At 47.1% G+C, this 22208-nt stretch overlaps 1 protein-coding gene across 1 annotated transcript in view; it reads right to left on the bottom strand.

Annotated features, from left to right (window-relative positions):
* Positions 1-22208, bottom strand: part of LOC139254114 (adenylate cyclase type 10-like) — a 238749-nt gene that overhangs the window by 181232 nt on the left and 35309 nt on the right. The window contains exon 8 of the mRNA XM_070873646.1: positions 5522-5713. Within this exon, the coding sequence (XP_070729747.1) occupies positions 5522-5713 (192 nt within the window). The remainder of the gene's footprint in view (positions 1-5521; positions 5714-22208) is intronic.

Below are 22208 nucleotides of genomic sequence, written 5' to 3'. Positions count from 1 at the left end.
GATCACTGCAGCCGACCGAATTCCAAATGGGCATCTGTTGTCGATGAACAGTCCCTTGTGCATGTTGATGCAGGTGAGGCCCTTCGAAGATTCCTCCAGCTCCTGTATCATGTAGGCCGAAGTCAGGTCGAGCTTGGTGAACGTCTTGCCTCCTGCCAGCGTCGCAAATACGTTGTCTGCCTTAGGTAGCGGGTATAGGTCCTATAGCGAGAAACGATTAATAGTTACTTTATAATCGCCGCAAATGCAGACCGTGCCATCTCTTTTGAGTACTGGAACAATCAGACTGGCCCACTCGCTGAATTCCACTGGGGAGATGATGTTCTCACATTGCAGCCTGTCCAGCTCGATTTCCACTCTCTCCCTCATCATGTGAGGTACCGCTCGCGCCTTGTGGTGAATGGGTCGTGCCTCTGGGACCAAGTGGATCCGCACCTTAGCCCCGGAAAAGTTTCCAATGCCTGGCTGAAAAAGGGAAGGAAATTTGTTAAGAACCTGGGTACATGAGGCCTCATCGACATGTGATAGCGCTCGGATGTCATCCCAGTTCCAGCGGATTTTGCCCAGTCAGCTCCTTCCAAGCAGTGTGGGGCCATCGCCCAGGACAATCCAGAGTAGCAATTCGTGCACCATGCCCTCGTAGGTGACCATGACCATGGCGCTGCCCAGGACAGTGATAAGCTATTTGGTGTACGTTCTCAGATTCATGTGGATAGGGCTCAGGGCTGGTCTGAGTGCCTTGTTGCACCACAGTCTCTCAAACATCTTTTTAATGGATTGGCTAGTGCCAGTGGCCAGTTCCATGGCTACAGGTAAGCCATTCAATTTTACATTTAGCATTATAGGTGGACATTTCGTCGAAAATGTGTGCATCCCGTGTACTTTAGCATCTGCCTCTTTCTGAGGATCGAAATTGCTTTGGTCCACCATGGACCGATCTTCCTCTGCCACGTGGTGGTTAGCAGGTTTTGCAGAGCTTGCAGCTCGTCTGCAAGCTCGTTGGAGGTGCCCCATTGTCTCACAGCTCTTGCAAACATACCCTTTGAAGCGGCATGGATAGCCAGAATGGAAGCCTCCACAACGCCAACAAGGTGTGAATTGCCTTGCATTCATCCTTTGTTGCAGACTCTGAGTCACCTGAGGCCTGCTGGCAGTTGCAGACTCATGGTTTCTGCCCTGTACATTTCTGCTCGCACAGTTCTAGTTAATTTATGATCATTGCTAGCACTGAAACACACTACAGCGCTGCAGATGTTCCCTAGATGAGACGTCCTGGTCCAAGATAGAACAATACGACTCTGTAACAGGACGAAGATAAGGAGACTACCCAAAGAACAGCACCCAAGGACAGTAAGATAAAGGGGGGCTGGACCATGTCACATGATCATGAGTAGCTCTTAGCAATACATCTCTTAGCAACACGTCTCTTGGCAACACATGAACCACCTAATGTTTAGAGACTAACTCTATTGGTCTAATTGAATCTATATGTAATCTATAATCAATATGATTGGATAGTGTCCGGCCGAAATGGGCTGATGTAACTGTAGTAAACTGTTGTAAAACATATAAAAATCCATGAAATCCTTTGTTCGGTGGAGAGAGGTACCTGGACCCACCAGTTGCTTCATCTCCCCGCCGGCGTAATAAACCGTTTTGATGTATGGACCGACCCTGAGTGACGAGTGATTCTTGGAAGGTACATTCGCACTAACAATGGTGTAGTTGGCAGGATATTTCAGGGACCATTTGGGCATCCCTGGGGAATCCGGGTGAGTATATGTCCGAGCATAAAAAATAGCGGGGTGTTGAAGGTGAACGCACAGGTTGATCGACACGGATGGATGGTCCAGTATCTCACACACCTAGCCTGAGCCTGAATTAAGAGGACTTAGTCCTACATGATGGCCAGGATCAAGTAGGTGTAGAGGACCATAGGATCGTGAGACCAAAGAGACACCTCTCGGAAAAGGGGGCAATAAACCCGGGGGGGAAAGGGACCAGGCGTTGTCCGGAGGCTGACGCAATATCTGACCTGTACGGAGGGTCAGACATAGACAAAACAGTGGAAGGTAGCCAAAAGGGCGGGTATAGAGCACTGCGGGAATTGTAATTGCTTATACGCGTTTTAGGAATTGCGCGAATTTGTGTAATAGCAGATTCGTAATCTGACAGTGGATAGAAACAGCCTCCTACAAGTCGAGCTAGGTGCGGACCACTGAGAGTGAGGTGGTCGGTTTACTACAAATCAAGCTGGTGAGAGCGGACTCTGAGAGTTAGACCTCTAACTATCCCCAACCTTTAACGAGCTACCTAAACTAAATTTGATAGCTACGAAACAGCCTCCTACAAGTCGAGCTCGGAGTGGACCGCTGGGAGTGAGGTGGTCTGACTACAAGTCGAGCAGGTAATAGCGGACCTTTCAGAGTTAGACCTCTAATTATACTAAGTTCCAAACATGGCCAATATAACAACAGAACTCGAGTGGGGACCCGAAGGGTCCCTTGCCCACCACTTGGCGGAAAAACAGAAAACGTTGATAAGTCAGATGATTACATCAGGTTGGAAACCCCACAACTCGCCGGAGGCTCAGCGAGAATGGTGGAAACAGGAAAGGAAAGATAAAGATGAAAAGGCCTTGGTCCTGATCCTCCGGGCCCACGTAATATTGACAGAAAAGGTAAACCAATATATAAGATATAAAAGGGAGAAGGGGAAGGTCATGTCCGGACAGACCGTCTTGCCCACCCTGACCAAAGGTGCGGGTGCACCACCTAATGAGGAGGACATTGACTGAGGATTCTCAGACGAAGGGACGAATGAGTATGATAGGGACGAAGGAGATACCCTGCCCCCTCCATATACCCCGACATACTCGGCCAAAGCATCCCCATAAAATTAGAATATATACCAGGGATCCCAGCGTGCCGCCCCGGACAGGGAGGACTGGGACGAGCTGCTTGACCCCCGCAAGTAAAAATGACATACTTCTCCCTATCTCCCGGGGATATGATGCAGCTGCTTGACAAATTACCAGTCCTGGTACCCCAAAGTAGCAATGCGGCTTTCTGGCAAAAAATTAAGGAAATTCGCATTTGCCACCAACTCCACAGTCGGGATGTAGCGGGAATAGTTAGAACTAAGATGCCCGAAAATTACTGGGCACGGCTACCCGCAGCCTATAGAGAAGGGGCTTGGTGTGACGACCTGTCCACTGACCAGCAATAGCAGGAAGAAGATATAGCAGCATTTAAAATAGAAGTTACAACAGCTTTAGGACAGGTCCCCGTGAATTGGAATTCGATAGTAGGTGTAACTCAAAAGGTAGGCGAAGGAGTACAGGAATACGGAACTAAGAAATTTGAAGCCTTTTTAGCACATAGTGGAGTACCAAACGTAGATAGGCAGCACCTGGCCTTTATACAGCTGTATAAAGATGGGTTAAGCCCCGCACACCAAACTATACTGAAAATAGGGCTGCTGGTATTTAGTAACTATGACGACCTGGAAAAGTGGGCCACTGCGGTAGATAATCAGCAGAGGTCCAAAGCAGCAGCCAACACTACAGAAATCCATGCAGCAGCTGCAGCGACAGCTGTAGTGTGTTTCTGCGTGAGAACACAGCTGTTATCAGTAACTAAGAATGCAGTCTCTTTTCTGCTGGCTGACTTCCCTTGGGGCTTTGCTCGACCACGAGCAGCCACCTTTATACATTTTACACACGCATTTAATACTACAGTTACATATTTAGTTCTAACATCATGCTACAGGTGCCGTTGCCCTAGGGGAAAATCTTTTTTCTATAACAATCTCACAACCTGAAGTACACAGTTGCATTATGGGGCTGATCAAAGCCTTGTTTCACCTTGGAAAAAGGCCAATAACAGAAAGGAATTCCATTCTATGAATGTACAACGGATCTGTGACCATGGGAAGAGTCATGCATGCTAATTCCCTCTATCATGATTCCTTGAAATAATTATTTCATGGTCCAGGAAAATTGGATAGATAGCAACTAGGATGCCAAATTTATTCACTGGAGCCCTAGGTCATGATAATTTTGAAACATCTAAGCTATCAATGAATGCAAATTCTATTAACCATTGCAATGTTTGGTGAAAATGTGTTTTATCCTGGCACTTCTTTGCAAAAGTATATGGTAGCCAGGATTTGGCTCAGTGATCATGCCCGAAATTGGGACTGCTGCTAACCTTTTCCTTCCTCACTTGCCACATCTAAATGGCGGCAGTGGCAAGACCAAGATCCCCAGAAGGTTGTCTTCGCTTGCCTGTAATTACCATTGTTTTCTGGGGGGGTATCTGGTGGTTGGTTCTAGAAAGTGGCAGTAAAAGCTCTGAGGTCCCCTGCAAAGACGTAAGAGGATGCCAATTTAATGCAACATTCAATCAGACTTCTGACAAGCCTTGTCGAAGGTGGAGAATATTTGAGGTGTCAGGAGATGAGCCACTCATCACAGAGTCCCCATCTTCTACCCTGCTCTTGTAGCCGTGATGTTGATATAACTGGTCCACTGCAGCTTATGGTCAAGAGTGATCCCCAAGATGTTGATGGTGAAGTCTTGGTGATGATTGTGCTACTGAAGGTCAAGAAGAGATGGCTGAGATTTCTCTTGCTTGAGAATGTCATTACCTGGTAATTATGTAGCACGATTGTTACCTACCATTTGGCAACCCAAGCCTGCGTGTTATCCAGTTCCCTTTGTAGGCTGACATGGGCTGCTTCATTTGCAAAGGAGTTGTGAATGGAGCTGAACACTCTGGAATTATCAGCAAACAGCCCAATTGCTGACCTTATGGCAGAGGGAAGGTCTACAGCTTTCTGACCAAAAGGCCAGATCGTGAGTTCCAGCAGCTACGGAGCCCAGGGATTCAGACCTCACAGGACTTGACTTTTCTTTGCACTTACTCCGACCTGCGCTGGCTGGTCGTTGCGCACTGTGACAATGAGGCCCGAGGCCCAATATATCAGGAGCCTCAGACTTCACTGTCTGATGCAGGGTTCTTGTCCTCTGCCCAATGAATGACCAGAAATGGGTGTTCCCGAATTTCTCGGCCTATGCGTTTTTATGATCATTTTTTATTAAGTTATAGCATTTATTTGCAATTGGAAACTGGTCACCAATTGGATATATTATTTTCATTCATATTAACAATTCTTAATAATATTTCCTTATCTCTTTTTTTCCTCACAATTTGACATAAACAACACAAGCCCAAATTTCCAGTGGTCAAGATGCAATAATATTGCATGGGCATCCGCCACAGTTATGTAAATGAATTAAACTTCCCTTGACCTCAGATATGCCATCGGAGTCAGAAGCAGATTGTCACCAGTGCTCTTTCCACTACACTTCCTCTGGCAATGAATTTTCAAGTAAATAACTCGAAACCAAGCCTTGCTATCAATTGACCATTTCAGATTATTGACAAAAAGTATTTTAAAGGAAACTTGCAAGTGCATACCATAGATAGTACTGCCACCTGCTGGTTACTTTACTTACTTTGTCAAACATAAAAACCTTATTTATTCTTCCCTGATAATTTCTGAATTCATTGTTAATTCCAAGACATGTAGCCTGTATGCATTGGCATTGATGAAACATGGTTGCATTGTCCACAAACTGCAGATTCACAAACACCACTGTTGCTGGCCGCATTTCAGACAAATAATCCAAAGGCACCGCATCGTCAATCTAGGTAAGAAAACCATAATATTCACTCATAGTTTTGTGATATATACAGTTCAGGTTAGATAGCATTTTTGTATAAGATAGCTTTTATATTAAAAACATATTCAGTAGATTATCCAACAGATATCATATACTTGAATTTTCAAAAGATACGATGAACTTCCATATGTAGGGTCTATAAGGATGTAAGGAAGACGAAGGCTCATGGAATTAACAATAAATGAGGTGACTGTATTGAAAGTGGTTTGGCAAAGGACGGTGCTGATAAATGCAAATAGATTTGGCTGGGAACCAGTGACTTGTGAAGTTCCATGGGGTTTGTTCTGGATTATGTTATTGATAAATCCGACATCCTACACTATTCTAATTTAACTAGTTGCATTTCATAGAACATAAGAAATAGGAGCAGGAATAGGTCATTCGACCCTTCAAGCTTGCTCCACCATTCAATAAGATCATGGCTGATCTTCTACCTATCTCCATATCCCCTAATTCCCTTAGTATCCAAAAACCCTTTTGAGTGAGCCCTCTGGGGTATAAGAATTCCAAACATTGATGATCCTTTCAATGAAGAAATTTCTCCTCATCTCAGTCCTAAATGGCCGACCCCTTATTCTGAGACTGTGACCCCCCCCAGTTCTACACTCCCCAACCAGGAGAAGCAATCTCCCAGCATCTACCCTGTCAAACCCCTTAAGAATTTTATACATTTAATGAGATTGCCTCTCATCTTCTAAACTGTAGAGAATATAGGCTTAGTCTACTCGATTGGACAGGTTAGATGCAGGAAGAATGTTCCCAATGTTGGGGAAGTCCAGAACCAGGGGTCGCAGTCTAAGGATAAAGGGTAAGCCATATAGGACCAAGATGAGGAGAAACTTTTTCACCCAGAGAATTGTGAACTTATGGAATGCTCTACCACAGAAAGTTGTTGAGTCCAGTTCGTTGGATATATTCAAAAGGGAGTAAGATGTGGCGTTTATGGCTAAAGGGATCAGGGGGTATGGAGGGGAGGCAGGAGTGGGGTACTGAAGTTGCATGATCGGTCATGATCTTATTGAATGGTGGTGCAGGCTCGAAGGGCCGAAAGGCCTGTTCCTGCACCTATTTTCTATGTTTCTAATCTCTCCTCATAAGACAACTCCTTCATCTCAGGAATCAGTCTAGTGAACGTTCGTTGCACCCCCTCCAATTTTGAGAAAGCGGCGGCCGGCGCACTTCCGCTAGCTGGTGGCAGATCCTGCAGCGGGCGCCATTTTGGAAGTGCCAGTAGCGCTGCTCGTAAACGCGATCGTTGGAGGAATTTAAATGACTGAAATCGTGACGTTAGTGAATGCACAATGCTCACTTGTCACTCGATTTGCAATATTGGCTGTCACCATTGAAGTTACCGGCGTGTTAAATCAAAGACAGAGCAAAGCAGGAGTCCGACAACAGGAAGGATGCTCCAGCAGCGATATTTAAAGGAAACATCAGCAATCAGTTGCACCTGACATGGTTCTGCAGTTTGAGTGGCTCTGCGCCACTCCCTGCAACTCCAATAGCTTTCTTTACTTATTTCAAGGTTCTTTGGTAACAGGAAGTGCTGTTGCAAGTGAAGAACTCCCTCATTATTGTTAAAGGCTTCTGCTCACAACACTTGCTCACAGTCATGGGACGTGTACTGGCAATTGACCTCGCCTTCCAGGATTTATGGCAGAGGGAGCGGAGGCAGCGAGGAAGACAGGAACATGTGGGCAGAGGGAGCAGGAGGAGGGCCACGAGGGCTCTCAACAGGAAGCCTTACCCACGTAGGGTCTTCGGACAACACTACTTCTAGCTCCAATTAAGTGAGGAGCTGTGTCTTAAGAGGCTACGATTCACCAAGGAGGTGGTCACAGAACTCTGTCACCTCCTGCAATCAGACCTGTATCCTCAGAGCAGGACGACCACGGCTCTACCCATAGCAGGCAAGGTCACCGTTGTACTCAATTTCTTGGCCAGTGGATCTTTCCAGTCTACAGCAGGAGACATAGCTAACATCTCATAGCTCGCCATCCATCGCTGCATCCGGGAGGTCACTGAGGTGTTCTACATCAAGAGAAGGGACGATGTTGGTTTCTCTTTCAGCAGATAGATGCAGGACGAGAGTGGCTTTGCTAAGATAGCAGGCTTCCCCATGGTGCAGGACGCCATCGATTGCACCCATGTGGCTTTGCGTGCATCGTATAACAATCCTGAGATCTTCTGTAACCGCAAAGGCTACCACTCATTTAATATGCAGTTAGTGTGCAACCACGCACGTCGAATCCTCAATGTCAATGCCCGCTATTCCGGCAGCAGCCATGATGCCTTCATCCTTCGCTAGTCCGTTGTGCCAGCAATCTTTCAGCCACCACAGCAAGCGCGAGGGTGGCTGCTCAGCGACAGGGGCTACCCACTCAGCACTTGGTTCATGACTCTCCTCCACAACCCCAACACTCATGCTCAGCACTCATATAAAGAGAGTCATGTCTCCAACAGGAACATCATCAAGCACACCATCGGGGTTCTGAAGCTACACTTACGCTGCTTTGACCGCTCGGTAGGAGCCCTCCAGTAGTCGGCTGAGCAGGTTACCATTTTATGGTGGTGTACTGCATGCTTCACAACTTTTCCATCATGGGACCGAGATGAGGAGAAACTTCTTCACTTAGAGAGTTGTTAGACCTGTGGAATTCTCTACCGCAGAGAGTTGTTGATGCCAGTTTGTTAGATATATTCAAGAGGGAGTTAGATGTGGCCCTTACGGCTAAAGGGATCAAGGGGTATGGAGAGAAAGTAGGAAAGGGGTACTGAGGTGAATGATGAGCCATGATCTTATTGAATGGTGGTGCAGGCTCGAAGGGCCGAATGGCCTACTCCTGCACCTATTTTCTATGTTTCTAAGAGGGTGCATCCCTTGCCAGCAGGGATTGCGCAGCCACCTAAGAATGATTTTAAGCTCATCTTTTGCATTTGGCAGATTGGCCATGGAGTCCACGCTGGTCTTGGAACAAGTGTGTCAAGCTAAGGCAAGAGTTCAGTGCCCATTGAATCAGCTGTTGAGTTAACAGCTTCAAATGTACAGTGAAACCTCCCACCTTAGCGATATCTTCACTCAGCCACAAACTCTTCCTCCCTGCATTTCCACAACAGATTCACTATGCTGCAAGTCTTTACATAAGTCTCCATCTAGTTTCACCTCATTACCTCTCTCACCATTGACAGATCACTTTTGTCATCTCTACTTCACCTGCCATCTATTCCATCAGCATGGGTGCTCTTTATACTCTCTTACCTTAAGAACAAAAGAACATAAGAAATAGGAGGAGTAGCAGGCCATTTGGCCCCTCGAGCCCACTCCACCATTTAATAAGATCATGGCTGATCTGATCTTGGACTCAGCTCCACTTCCCTGCCCGTTCCCCATAACCTTTTATTCCCTTATCGCTCAAAAATCTGTTTATCTCTGCCTCCACAGCTCTCTGGGGCAGAGAATTCCATAGATTTACAACCCTGAGAGAAGAAATTCCTCATCTCAGTTTTAAATGGGTGGCCCCTTATTCTGAGACTATGTCCACTAGTTTCAGTTTCCCCTATGAGTGGAAATATGCTCTCTGCATCCACCTTGTCGAGCACTCTCCTCATCTTATGTTTCGATAAGATCACCTCTCATTCTTCTGAACTCCAATGAGTATAGCCCAATCTATCTTCATAAATCAACCCCCTCATCTCCAGAATCAACCGAGCGAACCTTCTCTGAACAGCCACCAATGAAAGTATATCCCTCCTTAAATACGGAGACAAAAACTGTACGCAGAACTCTAGGTGTGGCCTCACCAATATCCTGTTCAGTTGTAGCAGAACTTCTCTGCTTTTATACTCCATCCCCCTTGCAATGAAGGCCAACATTCCATTTGCCTTCCTGCTGTAGCTGCATACTAACTTTTTGTGTTTCGTGCACAAGAACCCCCAGGTCCCTCTGCACTGCAGCACTTTGCAATTTTTCTCCATTTAAATTATAATTTGCTTTTCTATTTTTTATGCCAAAGTGGATAACTTCACATTTTCCCACATTATACTCCATCTGCCAAATTTTTGCTCACTCACTTAGCCTGTCTATATCCCTTTGCAAATTTTTATGTGTCCTCCTCACAATTTGCTTTCCCGTCCATCTTTGTATCATCAGCAAACTTGGCTACATTGCACTCTGTCCCTTCATCAAAGTCATTAATATAGATTGTAAATAGTTGAGGCCCCAGCACTGATCCCTGCGGCACCCCACTAGTTACTATTTGCCAACTGGAAAATTACCCATTTACCCGACTCTCTATTTTCTGTTCATTAGCCAATCCTCAATCCATGCATTACCCCCAACCCCGAGAACTTTTATTTTGTGCAGTAACCTTTTATGTGGCACCTTATCGAATGCCTTCTGGAAATCCAAATACACCACATCCACTGGGTCCCCCTTATCCACCCTGCTCGTTACATTCTCAAAGAACTGCAGCAAATTTGTCAAACATGATTTCCCTTTCATAAAACCATGCTGACTTTGCTTGATTGAATTATGCTTTTCCAAATGTCCTGCTACTGCTTCCTTAATAATGGACTCCAGCATTTTCCCAATGACAGATGTTAGGCTCAATGGTCTATCGTTTCCTGCTTTTTGTCTGCCTCCTTTTTTAAATAGGAGCATTACATTTGAGGTTTTTCAATTCGTTGGGGTCTCCCCAGAATCCAGGGAATTTTGGTAGATTACAATCAATGCATCCACTATCTGCGCAGCCACTTCTTTTAAGAACCTAGGATGTAAGCCATTAGATCGAGGGGACTTGTCCGCCTTTTACTGGGTACTACTTCTTTAGTGATAATAATTGTATTAAGTTCCTCCCTCCCTATAGCCCCTTGATTATCCACTATTGAGATGTGCTTAATATCTTTTACCATGAAGACCGATACAAAATATTTGTTCAACGTCTCTGCCATTTCTCTGTTCCCCATTATTAATTTCCCAGTCTCATCCTCTAGGGGACCAACATTTACTTTAGCCACTCTTTCCCTTTATATGTACCTGTAGAAATGCTTACTATCTGTTTTTATATTTCATGCTAGTTTACTTTCATAATCTATCTTCCCTCTCTTTATTTTTTTTTAGTCATTCTTTGCTGGCTTTTAGAAGTTTCCCAATCCTCTGGAGTCCCACTAGTCTTGGCCACATTGTATGCCCTTATTTTCAATGTGATACCATCCCTTATTTCCTTAGTTAGCTATGGATGGTTATCTCTTCTCAGTCCTTCCTGCTCATTGGGATATATTTTTGTTGCGAGTTATGAAATATCTCCTTAAATATCTGCCACTGCTCATCAACCGTCCCATACTTTAATCTATTTTTCCAGTCCAACTCTGCCTTCATACCTTTGTAGTCTCCTTTATTTAAGCTTAGGAGACTGGTTTGAGATCCAACTTTCTCACCCTCCAATTGAATTTGAAATTCAACCATGTTATGGTCAAATTAAAAAATTTTAAAAATTAAAAAGCAGAACCACAAAGGTAATAATTTCTGGATTACTACCTGAGCCACGAGCAAATTTGCATCGGGTAAATAAGATCAGAGAGCTAAACACGTGGCTCAAAGACTGGTGTGGGAGAAATGGGTTTTGGTTCGTGGGACACTGGCACCAGTACTGGAGTAAGAGGGAGCTATTCCGTTGGGATGGGCTCCACTTAGATCATGCTGGGACTCGGGTCCTGGTGAATCAAATAACTAGGGCTGTAGAGAGGACTTTAAACTAATTATTGGGTGGGGGTGGGGGGGGGTTGTTGTGAGCCTTCAGGTGAATGAAAATTTAAAAAGGAGAAGGCAATAGGGCAGGGTAGCACTGGGGGAAATGAAAACCAGAGCATGCAAGGAAGGGACAGAATGTATAAACATAAAGGTGAATCAGAAAGTGGAGTCAAAGCAGGAAAAAAATGGTAAAAAAAAACAAATTTAAAAGCTCTTTATCTGAATGTATGCAGCTTTCGTAACAAAATAGATGAGTTGGTGGCACAAATAGATATAACTGGGTATGATCTGATAGCCATTACAAAGACGTGGTTGCAAGGAGACCAAAGCTGGGAATTAAATATTCAGGGGTATTTGACAATTCGGAAGGACAGACAGAAAGGAAAAAAAGGTGGGGTAGCACTATTAATAAAGGTCCTTACCTTGGTCCTTAGAATCTCACCACGATCAGTCCCACACCAGCAGCACCAACAACAACACCAACCTTCTCCGCAATCACCTGATGCTGCATAGATCAGAGGGCATCAGCACATGACCACCTTGCTGCCTGGGAGACCAGACATGGCCTCACCATGTCCAGATTAAAGGCTAAAGGCTAAGGTCCAACAAAAAACCCGAGACCTAAAGAACTGGTGGTGGATGGAGAAAGCACAGGGCATACAGCCATGATGTGCGAGGATTCTTCACCGCAGTCAAGGCCACATACGGACCAAACTCCCAAGGCGCCACCCCACTCCTGGCCAAGAACAGGGAAACACTCATCAAGGACACCGAGGCAGTCAGGGCCCGCTGGAAGGAACCCTTCGAAGATCTCCTTAACCGAGACTCTGCCTTTGACTCGAGTGTTCTCGACTCCATCCCGCAGCATGCTACCCGCCACGACCTCAGTGAGACCCCAACACTGCATGAGGTAGAAAAGGCCATAAGACAGCTAAAAAACAAGGCTACGGGAGCGGATGGAATTCCTGCTGAGGCACTGAAGTATGGCGGTGAGGCACTACTGGCGCGAATACACGACCTCATCTCTCTCATCTGGAGGGAGGAGAGCATGCCGGGAGATCTTAGAGATGCAGTGATCGTGAGCATCTTTAAAAAAGGGGACAAGTCCGACTGCGGCAACTACAGAGGAATCTCCCTGCTATCAACCACTGGGAAAGTCGTCGCTAGAGTCCTCCTCAACCGTCTTCTCCCCGTGGCCGAGGAGCTTCTTCCGGAGTCGCAGTGCGGATTTTGTCCCCTCTGGGGCACAACGGACATGATCTTTGCAGCGCGACAGCTGCAGGAAAAATGAGGGAACAGCGCCAGCCCTTATACATGGCCTTCATCGACCTTACAAAGGCCTTTGACACAGTCAACCGTGGGGGTCTATGGAGCATCCTCCTCCATTTCGGATGCCCCCAAAAGTACGACACCTTACTCCGCCTGCTCCACGATGACATGCAAGCCATGATCCCTAGCAATGGATCCATCACAGGCCCAATTCATGTCTGGACAGGGTCAAGCAGGGCTGCGTCATCGCCTCAACTTTCTTCTCAATCTTCCTCGCTGCCATGCTCCACCTCACAGTTGATAAGTTCCCCGCTGAAGTGGAGCTAAACTACAGAACCTGTGGGAAGCTGTTCAACCTTTGCCGTCTCCAGGCCAGGTCCAAGACCACTGCAACCTCTGTCAGCGAGCTACAGTATGCAGATGATGCCCGTGTCTGTGCATACACAGAGGTTGAACTCCAGGATATAGTTGACGTATTTACCAAGGCATATGAAAGCATGGGCCTTATGCTAAACATTAGTAAGACAAAAGTCCTCCACCAGCCTGTCCTTGCTGCACAGCACTGCCCCCCAAACATCAAGATCCACGGCGTGGCCCTGGACAACGTGGACCACTTCTCCTATCCCGGGAGCCTCTTATCAACAAGAGCAGGCATTAATGATGAGATCCAACACCACCTCCAGTGCGCCAGTGCAGTCTTCGGCCGCCTGAGGAAAAGAGTGTTTGAAGATCAGTCCCTCAAAACTGTCACCAAGCTCATGGTCTACAAGGCCGTAGTAATACCCGCCCTCCTGTATGGTTCAGAGACGTGGACCATGTACAGTAGACACCTCAAGTCGCTGGAGAAATACCACCAGCGATGTTTCCGCAAGATCCTGCAAATCCCCTGGGAGGACAGACGCACAAACATTAGCGTCCTCGACCAGGCCAACATCCCCAGCATTGAAGCACTGACCACACTTGATCAGCTCCGCTAGGCAGGCCACATAGTTTGCATGTCAGACACGAGACTCCCAAAGCAAGTGCTCTACTCGGAACTCGTCCACGGCAAACGAGCCAAAGGCGGGCAGAGGAAACATTACAAGGACACCCTCAAAGCCTCCCTGATAAAGTGCGACATCCCCACTGACACTTGGGAGTCCTTGGCCATAGACTGCCCTAAGTGGAGGAAGTACATTCGGGAGGGCGCTGAGCTCCTTGAGTATCGTCACCGATAGCATGCAGAAATCAAGCGCAGGCAGCGGAATGCGACTGCGGCAAACCAGACTCCCTGCCCACCCTTTCCCTCAACGACTATCTGTCCGACCTGTGACAGAGACTGTGGTTCTCGTATTGGACTGTACAGCCACCTAAGAACTCATGCTAAGAGTGGAAGCAAGTCTTCCTCGATTCCGAGGGACTGCCTATGATGATGATGATGTCCAGATTTTCTTCACTTGATGCTGTACACCCTGGCTGCCACATAATGTGCCAAGTTGGGTCCACCCCACACCAATACCATAAAGCTTCCTTACAATGCCCAAACCATTCCTTTTTCACTCACCACCATTGCAGCGGGTACTGTCTCACCATTCACTGCAGCTCACAAAGGTGCACACAATTCTGTCCAAGAAAGCAAAGTGCTGAAAATAAAGGTTTCAATGTTTGACAGCACATTAACAGAAACTTTACATGAACATGTGCCTGCCCTTATGTGTTGTTAGTTGGTATGATTGCACTAGGATAAGGGCAAGTGAGGGATGGCCAGTGAGATGGGGATGTGATAATGTAGATAGAGAGGGATGGTGGATGTGCAAGGTAAGTTGGTGTGAGTAAGGATATGCAAGAGTAAGGTAGGGAAGGGAGAGTGATGGGGATGTGATGAGTGGCACAGCAGGATCAGGTTGAGTGGGCTTTGTACGAACATTTCATGATCTGCTGAGATCATTGAAACGTTTGCACCCAGGTCCTCCAGACCATATCCCTGCTTGTGCCCTCCTGTGCAATGTGCAACCAGGCTGTGTTGATCTCCTGGGGAGGTCTCTTCCACCTATTGGAAGGGAAGAGAATCTCCCTGCATGCTGTAATTTTTTCCATAAGCATACGGATGAAGTCATGGGAGAGCCTGGGTGCAACCCTGCACCTCTGTGCAATGCTTGTCAGTGTTTGCAGCACATTGATGCTGTCGAACACCAAAAGTGCTGGAGTCTCAAATTTAAATGAGCAGATCGTGATGTTAATCGTCGTGCAACGCTGGAGTGGTGACACAAATGCTAAACTGATCTCACTGCATGCCTGTCCTAACTACGCATGGAAGAACATGCGTGTAGCAGCCCTGCAGAGATGCTTATCGACTCGCACTTCCAGCAACTTTGTGGCCATATTAGCATGGATCGAGAATTGGCTTGCGAACAGAAAGCAGAGAGTCGGGATAAATGGGTCCTTTTCGGGTTGGAAATCGGTGGTTAGTAGTGTGCCACAGGGATCGGTGCTGGGACCACAACTGTTTACAATATACATAGATGACCTGGAAGAGGAGACAGAGTGTAGTGTAACAAAATTTGCAGATGACACAAAGATTAGTGGGAAAGCAGGTTGTGTAGAGGACACAGAGAGGCTGCAAAGAGATTTAGATAGGTTAAGCGAATGGGCTAAGGTTTGGCAGATGGAATACAATGTCGGAAAATGTGAAGTCATCCACCTTGGAAAAAAAAAAGTAAAAGGGAATATTATTTGAATGGGGAAAAATTACAACATGCTGCGGTGCAGAGGAACCTGGGAGTCCTTGTGCATGAAACTCTTTTTGGAGTTCACCTGCAAAAACATAAATCATTAAACGGTGCCACCCGACCTGGGTGACACTCCAGACATTTACAAGGCCCTTTTTTTTTTCCCCCTTTTTTTTTGTGTTTTTCTTTTTTTTTGTTTTTTTTTTGGGCACTAAAATCACAATTTTCCCCAGTGCCCCCTATAAAAGGGAAGGGGGACACTAAAAGCACCGGCAATTAAAACAAATTAAACTTAAAAACGTAAAATCAAATTAAAATTTGGTTGCCGGGCGTGATGATGCACTCCAGTCCCTCCGGTGCCCACCTCTCGCGGAAGGCCGCGAGCGTACCGGTGGACACCGCGTGCTCCATCTCCAAGGACACCCTGGACCGGATGTAAGAGCGGAAGAGAGGCAGGCAGTCAGGTTGAACGACCCCCTCGACCGCCCGCTGCCTGGACCGGCTGATGGCACCCTTGGCCGTGCCCAGGAGCAGTCCTACGAGGAGGCCTTCGGACTTACCCGCTCCCCTCCGCACAGGGTGCCCAAAGATCAGGAGAGTGGGACTGAAGTGCAGCCAGAATTTCAGGAGCAGCCCCTTCAAATAATAAAACAGGGGCTGCAACCTTGTGCATTCCATAAAAACATGGAACACGGACTCTTCCAGACCGCAGAAATTGCAGGCGGCCTGGGAGTCCGTGAACCGGCTTAAAAATTTGTTGCACGGCACTGCTCCGTGCACACCCTCCAGGCCAAGTCCCCGATGAATAGTGGGAGGACCCCTGCGTAGAGTGCCCTCCATCGGGGACTCCCGCCTCCTCCGGACGGCAAGATGGTACGCCATGGCGTGTCCGGACGGCCGGCGAGGATGGCAAAGTTGAGGGTGTGCAGGAGCAGCCCGTACAGGAAACCCCTCCGCGCGGAACTGAAAGGCACGGAGGGGATTTCCCCGAGGCGGCTCAAGTTGTGAGGCGCCGGCCCCCGAGGGAGGTTCCGGGGTTTGGCGCCGATGAGGAATTCCGTCCGGACGGGGGTCAGTTCGGACGGGATCTCCCCACGTGCTTGAGCCTCCTCGATGCACCTAACGGAGTCAGGGCCCAGAGCTGTTTTTAGCGACTCGATGGCATCGGCCGCGTGGCGGACGTTGGCAGAGTTTAGGCACCGCGCCAGCGTGTCTGGCGCCATCCAGCCCGCTCCTCCGCCATCGAGCAGGTCCCTGACCCTGGTCACCTCACCAGCCACAGCCCTCTCTTCCGACCGCCACATAAAACCTCGGCCGTGGAGGTACGGATTCCCGAGCAGCGGTTCCTGCAGGACGGCCGCCACTCCAGCCGGCGGAGAGCTGCGCTTGGTGGAGACTTTGTTCCAGACCCTGATGAGTTCCCTGTAAAAGACAGGCAGCTCCCGGAGGGCGGTCCTGGCACCCCCCCAAGTTCACAAACAGGAGCTGCGTGTCATAATTGAGGTCGCGCTGCTGGCGGAAGAAATACCTCGCCAGAGCACACCACCTAGGAGGGGGCTCGACGTAAAGGTATCTCTGCAGGGTCTGAAGACGGAAAGTCGCGAGCTGGGCGCTGACGCACACCAACGACTGACCGCCCTCCTCAAGCGGGAGACTCAAGACCGCGGCAGAGACCCAGTGCTTCCTGTTGTTCCAGAAGAAGTCCACCAGCTTCTTCTGTATCTTGGCGACAAACGCAGGGGGAGGGGTCAAAGTGACCAGCCGGTACCACAGCATTGCGGCCACCAGCTGGTTTATGACTAGCGCTCGACCCCTGTAGGACAGCACTCGGAGCAGTCCTGTCCAGCGCCCTAGGCGAGCGGCGACTTTGGCCTCCAGCTCCTCCCAGTTCGCCGGCCAGGCTCCCTCGTCGGGGCTAAGGTAGACTCCCAGATAGAGGAGATGGGTCGTGCTCCAGGCAAAAGGCCTGAGCTCCTCCGGCAGGGAGTCCACCCGCCACTGACCCACCAGGAGTCCGGAACATTTCTCCCAGTTGATCCTGGCGGAGGACGCGGCCGAGTAAATCTCCTGGCACTCACGCATCCTCCGGAGGTCAGCGGGATCCTCTACCGCGAGGAGCAAGTCATCGGCGTAAGCCGAGAGGTCGACCTCCACGCCCGGCCCTTGCAGAGCCAGTCCCGTCAACCTCGTCCTTGTGCATGAATTCCAAAAAGTTAGTTTGCAGGTGCAGCAGGTAATCAGGAAGGCGAATGGAATGTTGGCCTTCATTGCGAGAGGGATGGAGTACAAAAGCAGGGAGGTCCTGCTGCAACTGTATAGGGTATTGGTGAGGCCGCACCTGGAGTACTGCATGCAGTTTTGGTCACCTTACTTAAGGAAGGATATACTAGCCTTGGAGGGGGTACAGAGACGATTCACTAGGCTGATTCCGGAGATGAGGGGGTTACGTTATGATGATAGATTGAGTGGACTGGATCTTTACTCATTGGAGTTCAGAAGGATGAGTGGTGATCTTATAGAAACATTTAAAAATATGAAAGGGATAGACAAGATCGAGGCAGAGAGGTTGTTTCCACTGGTCGAGGAGACTAGAACTAGGGGGCACAGCCTTAAAATACGGGGGAGCCAATTTAAAACCGAGTTGAGAAGGAATTTCTTCCTCCAGAGGGTTGTGAATTTGTGGAATTCTCTGCCCAAGAAAGCAGTTGAGGCTAGCTCATTGAATGTATTCAAATTCACAGATAGATAGATTTTTAACCAATAAGGGAATTAAGGGTTATGGGGAGCAGGCGGGTAAGTGGAGCTGAGTCCACAGCCAGATCAGCCAAGATCTTTTTGAATGGCGGAGCAGGCTCGAGGGGCTAGATGGCCTACTCCTGTTCCTAATTCTTATGTTCTTATGTTATGTTCTTTTAGCACTTCTTAACGGGACACACACATTTTTCAGGAAAGTTTGGATTTCAACTTCAGGACTTTTTAAAATATTTTATTGTAGTGGCGGTTTGGTGCAATACATTAAAAACGTTGTTAAAGTGTGCAGGGTGTGCTGCTGGATGCTTGCAAGACTTTGGATAAAGGTCGACCTCTGAGAAGGCAGAAAATGCAAAAATACTAATCAGATGGTCAGGCAGCATCTGTGGAGATGAAACAGACGATATGTTTCAGATTGAGATGCTGCCTGACCTGCTGAGTATTTCCAGCATTTTCTGCTTTTATTTCAGATTTCCAGCATCCTCAGTATTTTTCCTCTGAGAAGACCACTTGCTCACAGTCCTGGGTAGGCCCATGGAGATGAATCAGAAAATGGAAAAGCTGCTCGCAGAGGGAAGAAGCTGAAGAGGAAGTTGCAGAAGAAGATGGCTTCCGGAATGGAATTATCCACCAGTGACCACAACCCTAATTCACCTTTCTACATTTGTCCAAGGGGAAGTATTTGCTCATGGTGTTAGAAACATAGAAAATAGGTGCAGGAGTAGGCCATTCGGCCCTTCTAGCCTGCACTGCCATTCAATGAGTTAATGGCTGAACATGCAACTTCAGTACCCCATTTGTGCTTTCTCGCCATACCCCTTGATCCCCCTAGTTGTAAGGACTACATCTAACTCCTTTTTGAATAAATTTAGTGAATTGGCCTCAACAACTTTCTGTGGTAGAGAATTCCACAGGTTCATCACTCTCTGGATGAAGAAGTTTCTCCTCATCTCGGTCCTAAATGGCCTACCCCTTATCCTTAGACTGTGACCCCTGGTTCTGGACTTCCCCAACATTGGGAACATTCTTCCTGCATCTAACCTGTCTAAACCCGTCAGAATTTCAAAAGTTTCTATGAGATCCCCTCTCATTCTTCTGAACTCCAGTGAATACAAACCCAGTTGATCCAGTCTTTCTTGATAGGTCAGTCCCGCCATCCCGGGAATCAGTCTGGTGAACCTTCGCTGCACTCCCTTAATAGCAAGAATGTCCTTCCTCAAGTTAGGAGACCAAAACTGTACACAATACTCCAGGTGTGGCCTCACCAAGACCCTGTACAACTGTAGTAACAACTCCCTTCCCCTGTACTCAAATCCCTTTGCTATGAAGGCCAACATGCCATTTGCTTTCTTAACCGCCTGCTGTACCTGTATGCCAACCTTCAATGACTGATGTACCATGACACCCAGGTCTCGTTGCACCTCCCCTTTTCCAAATCTGTCACCATTCAGATAATAGTCTGTCTCTCTGTTTTTACCACCAAAGTGGATAACCTCATATTTATCCACATTATACTTCATCTGCCATGCATTTGCCCACTCACCTAACATATCCAAGTCACTCTACAGCCTCATAGCATCCTCCTCGCAGCTCACACTGCCACCCAGCTTAATGTCACCCACAAATTTGGAGATACTACATTTAATCCCCTCGTCTAAATCATTAATGTACAATGTAAACAGCTGGGGCCCCAGCACAGAACCTTGCACTACCCCACTAGTCACTGCCTGCCATTCTGAAAAGTACCCATTTACTCCTACTCTTTGCTTCCTGTCTGACAACCAGTTCTCAATCCATGTCAGCACACTACCCCCAATCCCATGTGCTTTAACTTTGCACATTAATCTCTTGTGTGGGACCTTGTCGAAAGCCTTCTGAAAGTCCAAATATGCCACATCAACTGGTTCTCCCTTGTCCACTCTACTGGAAACATCCTCAAAAAATTCCAGAAGATTTGTCAAGCATGATTTCCCTTTCACAAATCCATGCTGACTTGGACCCATCATGTCACCTCTTTCCAAATGCGCTGCTATGAGATCCTTAATAATTGATTCCATCATTTTACCCACTACAGATGTTAGGCTAACTGGTCTGTAATTCCCTGTTTTCTCTCTCCCTCCTTTTTTAAAAAGTGGGTTTACATTGGCTACCCTCCACTCCATAGGAACTGATCCAGAGTCTATGGAATGTTGGAAAATGCTTAAGGCCACCTCCTTAAGTATTCTGGGATGCAGACCATCAGGCCCTGGGGATTTATCGGCCTTCAATCCCATCAATTTCCACAACTCAATTTCCCGACTAATATGGATTTCCCTCAGTTCCTCCTTCTTACTAGACCCTCTGACCCCTTTTATATCCGGAAGGTTGTTTGGTTTCTCCTTAGTGAATACCGAACCAAAGTACTTCTTCAATTGGTCTGCCATTTCTTTGTTCCCCGTTATGACTTCCCCTGATTCTGACTGCAGGGGACCTACGTTTGTCTTTACTAACCTTTTTCTCTTTACATATCTATAGAAGCTTTTGCAATCCGTCTTAATGTTCCTTGCAAGCTTCCTCTCATACTCTATTTTCCCTGCCCTAATCAAACCCTTTGTCCTCGTCTGCTGAGTTCTAAATTTCTCCCAGTCCCCGGGTTCACTGCTATTTCTGGCCAATTTGTATGCCACTTCCTTGGGGAGGAGATAAACTAATATGGCAAGGGGATGGGAACCTATGCAGGGTGACAGAGGGAATATAATGGGGGCAGAAGCAAAAGATAGAAAGAAGAAAAGTAAAAGTGGAGGGCAGAGAAACCTAAGGCAAAAAGCAAAAAGGGCCACATGACAGCAAAATTAGAATGACAAGCCTGAAGGCTCTGTGCCTCAATGCGAGGAGTATTCAGAATAAGGTGGACAAGTTAACTGGGCAGATAGCAGTTAACTGATATGATGTAATTGGCATCACGGAGACATGGCTCCAGGGTGACCAAGGCTGGGAACTCATCATCCAGGGGTATTCAACATTTAGGAAGGCTGGACAGAAAGCAAAAGGAGGCGGGTTGGTATTGCTGGTTAAAGAGGAAATTAATGCAATAGTCAGAAAGGATATTAGCTTGGATGATGTGGAATCGGTATGGGTGGAGCTGCGGAATATCAAGGGGCAGAAAACGCTGGTGGGAGCTGTGTACAGACCACCAAACAGTAATAGTGAGGTTAGGGACAGCATCAAACAAGAAATTAGGGATGCATGCAATAAAGGTACAACAGTTATTATGGGTGACTTTAATCTATATGTTGATTGGGCTAACCAAACTGGTAGCAATGCGATGGAGGAGGATTTCCTGGAGGGTATTGGGGATGGTTTTCTAGACCAATATGTCGAGGAACCAACCAGGGAGCTGGCCATCCTAGAGTGTGTGATGTGTAATGAGAAAGGACTAATTAGCAATCTTGTTGTGCAAGACCGCTTGGGGAAGAGTGACCATAATATGGTAGAATTCTTTATTAGGATGGAGAGTGACACAGTTAATTCAGAGACTAGGGTCCTGAAAAAGAAAGGTAACTTCAATGGTATGAGACGTGAATTGGCGAGAATAGACTGGCAAATGATACTTAAAGGATTGACGGTGGATAGGCAATGGCAAATATTTAAAGATCACATGGATGAACTTCAGCAATTGTACATCACTGTCTGGAGTACAAATAAAACGGGGAAGGTGGCTCAACCGTGGCTAACAAGGAAAATTAAGGATAGTATTAAATCCAAGGAAGAGGCATATAAATTGGCCAGAAAAAGCAGCAAACAGGAGGACTGGGAGAAATTTAGAATTCAGCAGAGGAGGACAAAGGGAAAATAAAAATTGACTGCAAAACTTCTATAGATATGTGAAGAGAAAAAGATTAGTGAAGACAAACGTCGGTCTCTTGCAGTCAGATTCAGGTGAATTTATAATGGGGAACAAAGAATTGGCAAACCAATTGAACAAATACTTTGGTTCTGTCTT

The sequence above is a fragment of the Pristiophorus japonicus genome, chromosome 3, assembly GCF_044704955.1.
Source record: "Pristiophorus japonicus isolate sPriJap1 chromosome 3, sPriJap1.hap1, whole genome shotgun sequence".
NCBI classification, from domain to species: Eukaryota; Metazoa; Chordata; class Chondrichthyes; family Pristiophoridae; genus Pristiophorus; species Pristiophorus japonicus.
This window is presented reverse-complemented; position numbering and strand designations above follow the sequence as displayed.